This window comes from Anthonomus grandis, chromosome 4 (genome assembly GCF_022605725.1).
Source record: "Anthonomus grandis grandis chromosome 4, icAntGran1.3, whole genome shotgun sequence".
Taxonomy (NCBI): Eukaryota; Metazoa; Arthropoda; class Insecta; order Coleoptera; family Curculionidae; genus Anthonomus; species Anthonomus grandis.
Window position 1 is genome coordinate 10844321 of NC_065549.1, and position 8147 is coordinate 10852467.

General features: G+C 31.4%; 1 protein-coding gene across 1 annotated transcript; it reads left to right on the forward strand.

Moving 5' to 3' along the window:
• The first annotated feature begins 6130 nt into the window (after nt 1-6130).
• On the forward strand, nt 6131-7684 carry LOC126735376 (uncharacterized). The gene is made up of 2 exons (XM_050439339.1): nt 6131-7261; nt 7329-7684. Exon 1 carries the CDS (start codon nt 6213-6215, stop codon nt 7167-7169), a length of 957 nt encoding a protein of 318 aa, XP_050295296.1. The 5' UTR covers nt 6131-6212; the 3' UTR covers nt 7170-7261; nt 7329-7684.
• Nucleotides 7685-8147: the final 463 nt, after the last annotated feature.

The window sequence follows — 8147 nt, forward strand, 5'->3', positions numbered from 1 at the left end:
AAAGAAATAAAAGGTGTCGTGAAACGCCTAAAATTCATAAAAATTACTGCAAAATGGTGATCTATATTAACATCATATGAATGCCTATAAAAAATAAATAAATAAAAATTTAAAATACCTGACAGCCATAAGAAATGACTCTAAAATACTGAAATAAAATAACATCATATGTCTGAAAGACTACAACAAATCCTGGAAATGAAGTAAAACACTATTTCAAATGCCTGAAAGAAATGTAAAAAAAAACTGTATTAAATACGGGGTATAAAGTTATAAAAATGGATTTAAAAATGTTGTAATAAAATAAAAAATATTCCAAATAATGATTGGAAGACACCAAAATTGTTTCCACAGCATAAAATGATATTTAAAATACCTCAAAGATATAAATAAAATTACGTTAAATGTCTGGAATAAAACGAAATAAAACAAACGACGAAACATACCTGAAATCAATAAAAAAATTCCCCAAAGCCTGGAATGAATTAAAAACTGACTTAAAATACCTTAAAGGCGAAATAAATCACGTCATTAGATTAACGTATAAAATGAGTTAAAATGATATCAAAGTCCTAATCCTGGGATAAGACCTAAAAGGAGGTCAACACCTGCAATAAGATAAAACTTACTTAAAATGCCTGAAATACATGAAAAAGTGTTTTCAATATCTGAACGACGAAATAAATGACGTCAAATGTCAAATGTTCAAAATATCAAAATTTATTCCAAAAGCTTGGAATAATGTAGAAAGAGGGTTAAAATAATTTAAAATGCTTGAAAGCAATAAGACCTAAAAAGAGGTCAAATACCTGGAATAAGATAAAATTTACTTAAAAATATAAAAGTATTTTTTAATGCCTGGAAGGAACTCAGAATAATGACGTCAAACGCTTGAAAGTCATATGTAAAATGTCTCAAATGCCTCAAAAATTCTGTGATAAGAGCTAAAAAGAGGTCAAATGCCTGGAATAAAATAAAAAGTGATTTAAAATGCCTGAAAAATTAAAAAAAAAGTATTTTCCATGCGTGGAAAATACTTGGATTTCCATGGTCAAATGGTCAAATGGTCAAAAACTCAAAAAAAAATACTCCCGAAGGTTGAATTAATAAGGAAAATGGCTTAGAAACGCTTGAAAGACTTGAAAAAGTATATTTAATGCCTGGAAGATGAAATAAATGATGCGTGACACACATAAAAAAAATGCTCAAGATGCCAAGTGCTTGAAAGTCATATAAAATACCTCGGAATCCTGGAAAAAAGTCTAAAAGGAGATCAAATGCTTGGAATAAAATAAGGATTGACTTAAAATACCTGAAGGATAGAAAACAGTTTTATTCCATGCCTGGAAAACCAAGTAAATGACGTCAGAGTCGTTAAAGTGCAAAACATGATTCCAGAAGCTTGGAATAGTATGCAATCTATTTAAAATGCCTGAAAGACATAAAAAACGCCTGGAAGATGCAATAAATGACGTCAAATATGTGGCAGATAATAAAAATGATTTCAAAAGCTGGAATAAGGTTTCAAAGGAGATAAAAGGCCTGAAATAAATAAAAACTTACTTAAAAGGCCTAAAAGACATGAACAAATATTTTTAATGCTCGAAAGACAAAGTAAATGACGTCGAATACCTAAATGACATATAAAATGTGTCTAAAATTCTGGATTAAGAATTAAATAGAGGTCAAATGGTTGCAATAAAATGAAAATTTACTTAAAAAGACTGAAAGATATGACAAATTATTTCCAATTTCATTAACACTACTTCAAATGCCTGGAAGATCTTAAAATCTAATCTAGAAGTCTACAAGACATGAAAAATTTTAATGTTTGCATCATATAAAAAATTACTTTGAATGCCTGAAATACAAAATATATTTCTGTTATAAATCTCTCTGAAATCCTGATGTAAAGTTACTGTTTTTGAAGTATCTGAAAGGAAGTTAAAATTAGGTTTATTTAAATCCTTTAAGAACATATCGGGTATGTTCTTTATTTTCTGAAAAGTCCTATTAATAAACAAATCTAGATTATCCCTTTATGACCTTTAAATTGGATATTACATTAATAAATGTCTGAAATAAAATAATGAATAACTTGAATATACTCTTTTTATTAGATGCAATAAAAATACAATGTCATTCTACTCAATAAATACTTTAAATACTATATACTATATTTAAATACTATATTAGCAACATGTTTTATTATGGATGAGTTCCTATATTGCAACACGTGGCTAAATGTGCCAAGCACAAGGCCAAAAAACGAAAAAAAAAGAATAACTTGAAATATTTCAAATAATAACAATTATGTGAATTGCCTAGAATGAAATTTCAAATACCTGGAAAGCAACGAAATAAGATCAAATGCCTGAAATAACATGGAAAAATTACTTCCAATGCCTAAAATAATAATGCCACTTTTGCCAATTGTGACAATTGCCAACAGTCGCATTTCGCATTCAGTTTGACACTGATGTTAGAGATGTACACACCTACTCGATATAGGTATTTGTACTTCTGATGATAAAAAAATTGGCAAGAAAGCAAAAAAAGGAATCTGGACACATTTTTTCGTCTTCCCTCGTTTTTCTGGATTTAATTTCTTTTAAAAATTTCAACCATTCCTTCGCAGTTATCAAAATTGATTTAAACCACCAAGAAAAAAGGAAAAACCGGGCGAAGCAACAAAATATCAAAGTATAGTATTTCCTGTGTGCAGTATTTTTCGGCAATCACCTGTTGATATTTATACCTTTATTAATACCGTAAAAAATCTGACAAAAAACTGTCACCTTATAGCCTGACAAGTGTCAAATCACCCAAAAAAAAAAGAAAAAAACCCTCATTTCACATCATCTGTTCACCCCAAATTCGCGTTTTAATATCTCATTAAAATCACAAAAATGTCCCTGCTAAATAACGTCTTAAGATCCATAACAGAAGTGGCAGGAATCCGTATCGCCTATCAACCTGCGGCAAACTTTTCGAGAAACGCCACCGGCTTATTGTCCACGATTCCTCAGCAACTGCTTGAAAAATCCTCCGATAATAGATACATGATTAAAGAGAAACCACACGCGAATCGGTTCAGCACCAACCTCAGAAAGAGGATTTTAAAGGAAAACAGCTATTTCTTGTCCAAAATAGGGAGAGAAAAGGCTCGATGTTTCGCCCAGATCGAGAATATCCAGAAACAGTGCAGGAAAATGAGGCAGAATGGCGTGCTTGTCGCTCAGACCACTTATAATAATGAACAGCCGGATCTGTGGAAAACGGTTAAAGCCATGTATGTCTATTCCGGGTACCGATGAACTTTCTTACCATATTGACAATTAAGTTTTTATATTGATCAATTATACATTAAAGTCGCCTCAGTATGTTATCTATGTGTTATTTATTATTTGTGAAAGTTTCCTATTTTTAGGTTTCATCAATCAAAAGCAGTCAACGAGCATATTATATAACATATTTTAAATTGACACAATTAATTGTCTTGATTGAATATTTGCCAAGTTTGGAGATTAATGTAGACTTTCACTAATAATTTTTAAATTAAATTTTAATTTTACGTCTTTCAGGTATTTAAAATAATGTCATAATAATTATGTTTCAACTTTGGTCTAATTCAAATTTTATTCCAGGCATTTGAAGACATTTTACTTGTTTCTAATATACGTATCATAGTTTTTGAAAACATACCGGATATATTTTATGAGCAGACTTTTAGATCTTTTTCTGACTCCTATGGAAAACTGAAATGTTTTTAAATCTTTTGGTTCTTTCGGTCTCGGAGATGCCTATCGTCCATCCTTGAATTTGCTACTTATAAGAAAATGCATACCTACAACTTTGCCAAAGTTCAACTTCCTCACTCTTTATCAATTAGTTTCTGAATACGTTTGTATGAGTTTTAATATGTTCTATGAGGGAAAGTATCAATTTTTAGATAAGTCGGTTCCAAGAACAATAATTAAATCCAATGCCTCCGCTAAATTTCGTAACCGGTTTTCTTCTGACTTAAAATATAAAATTAAAAAGAAAAATAAACTTCATCGTCAAATAAAGTAAAGGAAAGCTTTGACTGTGAATATCGGGTCCTTAGAGCTAAAATTAAAAGTCAAATAAAATTTGAATACAAGTTATATAAGATCTTAACAAAAAAAACATCTAATAATTATTACTTCATTTATTACGTTTGCGAAATATTTCTAAATAAAATACTCCTGGGATATCGTCAGGTATTTTGTGAAAACATCTTATAAGTAAGTTATCGCTTAAAGACTTTACAGTCTTGTTCATTTATGTTATGCTTTAAGATTAAGTCACGTGGCATATTTGTGAGATCGAAATTTTTAACTGATGAGACCTAAATATATGAAATTTTCAAAATAACACGAAATTAAATTTCAAATGCCTGGAAGACAAGAAATAATATCAAGCAGGGGCCGATCCACGGGGAATGTCTCTCTCTCCCAGTTCCCCCCCAAAAAGTTCTTGCATTAGGTGCAAAAAATTTTTGAAAGCTGAACCTTTTTCATACTTATATTATTTTCTCATAACAGTACTACTTCAAGTAACAGTTGTGCTTCGGTATATTTTGAATTCAATTGAGGTTCTTCTAAATATCAATTATGATATTGAGGTAACTTCAGAAGAATTGATGGAAAGATTTTCTAAAATGGGCAGACATCGCTTTAATTTTAATGTATAATATTGCTGTTAATATGCATAAAATAAAACATTATTTTTTACTGATACATTATTACCAATAAATGCATTTTATTTCTTGAGTTTCTCCCCTAAAATTTTATCCTGGATCCGCCAATGATGTGAAGCGCCTGGAATAAAATGGAAGCTGGTTAAAATGCCTGAGTTACTTCAACAATTATTTTCAATGTCTGGAAGATTATCCCAAAATCAATGAAATGAGAGAAATCAGACTTAAAAAAAAAGTTAAAATAAAATAAGAAATAACTAGAAACTGAAAATTAGCTTATATAAAGTCATTGCCGTCTTATACCAAGACATAAAAAATTATTATTGATTAAAAAGACATAAAGAAGAACCTGGAATAAAATAAATCTGTTGATTGTTGATGTTGTTTTAAACTTTATAACAATGAGAATTAAAATTAACAATTAAATTCAGGATATAAAAAAGGATAATTGAAATAAATTTCATTCCAGGCGATTGACGTAACTTTTTATATACCTATACTATATACAGGGATTTTTTCATCTCTACAATCGAATCGAATATCGAATGCGGAGAGATGACGCTGGTAGCGTGAGCACGCTTATTCAGTAGCTGCTACTTAAATTTGGCTTTATTTAATTATTTTCTACCTCAAAAATTTTAGATTCAAATATAAAATGAAGTAAGGTGGCAGCTGATACAGCGTATGAGAAAAACATCCTGTGCCGTGAAAATTTGAATTTTACTGTGAGGTTATAATAAGTGCGCGAAAAATGGTTTTGTCAAGAAGCGATTTGAAAATTACAAAATTATGTGAGACTCTTGTTCTGTCCCATTTTAATTATTCAGACTTTATCTAAGGAACTTGCCTTAGACGGAGTGACAGCTATAGAATACAAAAAATTCAAAATATGTGTTGTCGATTAATTTTTAATTTAAGAAAATTTGATAATATTTCACATAAAATAAATGAAATTGAGTGGTTAAACATGTCAAATAGACGGCTTCTCCATCTTGGCATTTTTTTCACGAAATAATATCTCCTCTACATTCAAAACAAAAATCAAAACTAATTCCGCTGTTCACTCTGTAAATACTACAAATGAGAAAAAACTTGTTATCCCCAATCATAAAACTGCATTCTTTAAAAAGAGCTTGTTGTATACCGGTATAAAATTCTACAGAATGTTTCAGAACTATGGGATCAAACTTCTGGGGGTTGTTCAGTGCAACAGAAGAATCCATTTGAGTATAGGAACCCATGTCCGGAAATGCGTAACTACGCCACTACGGCCCTAAGACTCGTTAAAATTTATAAAAAAACATTAATTTACCTAAATAGGATCTGCTGCATTTATTTTTACCTTTTGTATATGATACCATAACAACAATTGTTTAAAATCAACGCTTATCAATGTCAATTCTCAATGTCATTTTTAAAAATTTTATAACTTACAATTTTTAAACATTTGTTGCTAATGGAAAACTTTACCAATTAAGAATTGGCGGATATGCATTTGGCATACGGAGCAACAAACTGCAATGCACGAGCAGCTTCGCGGTTGTGTCATGAACGTTATCCCGAACGACAGCATTCTGGATACAAAAAGTTTATTACGGTTCATAGGCGGCTCGCTGAGACAGACATGTTTAAGACCAAGATGCATGATACTGGTGTTGCTCGAACCGTAAGAACGGTCGAATTTAAAGAAGAGGTGCTTCAGCGAGTTGCCGATGAACCATCAAATAGCACACGTGACGTCGCTAAGAATATGAATACGAGTAACGCTTCTGTCTGGCGGGTACTACACGAGCAACAACTCCATCCTTACCACTTCCAGAAAGTTCAAGGTATAACTGCAGCCGATTATCATCCTAGAGTTCAATTTTGTCGATGGCTTCTGGATCACATCATTGCACAACCAAATTTTTTACGATATGTTTTGTGGACCGATGAAGCCTCTTTTACAAGAGACGGTATTTTTAATAGTAGGAATAGCCATGTTTGGGACGAAGAAAATCCTTATGCAATTTTTCCAAGAAAACATCAGAACGTATGGGCAGGCATTGTTGATGATTATTTAATTGGGCCATACCTTCTACCGGAACGGTTAACAGGACCTATTTATCTGCGTTTCTTGGAGGGAGTTCTCCCAGAACTCCTTGAAAATGTTCCACTAAACGTTAGACAGCAAATGTGGTTTCAGCATAATAGAGCGCCGGCTCACTTTGCTGTACAAGTACGCAAGTATTTGGCTCAGCGGTTTGGGCACCGTTGGATTGCCAGAGGTGGAGCAGTTTTTTGGCCTCCTAGGTCACCCGATTTAACGTCGCTCGATTTTTTCTTGTGGGGACATGTAAAGTCTTTAGTCTACGAAACTCCAGTAGAATCAGAGCTAGACTTAATTGGACGAATATCACCAGCATTTGAAATCATTCAAAACGAGGATCATCAATTTTTAGTGTAGTCCGCCGAAATCATGTGCGGCGTTTAAATCGGTGTATTGAGGTTGGAGGAAGACATTTTAAACAATTGTTGTGATGGTATCATATACAAAAGGTAAAAATAAATGCATCAGATCGTATTTAGGTAATTAATATTTTTTCTAAATTTAAACGCGTCTTAGGGCCGTAGTGGCGTAGTGACACATTTCCAGACATGGGTTCCTATACTCAAATGGATTCTACTGTTGCACTGTAGAAAGTGCATTGCACTGTGTGAAATGATTAGACCTAAGTAGGAAAATTGTTGTTTTTTTTAGATATAGCTTTTTTTTTGGAAATTAATAATTTTTGTTTTAAAGTTATTTTATGCGATAAGCGCATATTTATTTATTTTTGTTAAACTTAAAAATAATTCTGTAGGAGGGTTGAGTTTGAGTAGCCTTAGGCTAGACTTCGCCCACTATTAGGATTAAATTGTGCATTTCAAATATTTTCTGTAAATAATTGACAAATAAAGGACGTTTATTATTATTATTATTATTAGTATTATTATTAATATTATATATTATAAGTAGATTTTAATTTTATTCCAGGCATCGGAAACAATTGTTAATTTTTTCAGATATTTTAACTCATTTTTATTCTATTTCTGATATTTTAAATTAATTACTAATTTAGGTCACAAAAATCTGAAATAAAATACCCTACAACTTTATTTCAAATGGCGAGATGAGAACTCTTTGACAAGTAAGTAATTTTGTTATACAGGGTGTCTACGAAAAGTTAAAAAATCTCGAAATTGGAGATACTACAGACTAAAATATGTGAGTTGACCCAAACATACCTTAGTCCAAAAGTTGATAGTTTGCGAGATACAGGGTGTCAAAGTTACAATTTTATTTTTTATTTTTCCTTGTTGCTTAAGAAGCATTTCGGCCCTGAAGACGGTCTAACAGACCAAAAGCGCTTAGCAGATTTTACTTAAAAATTACTTAAGTAAG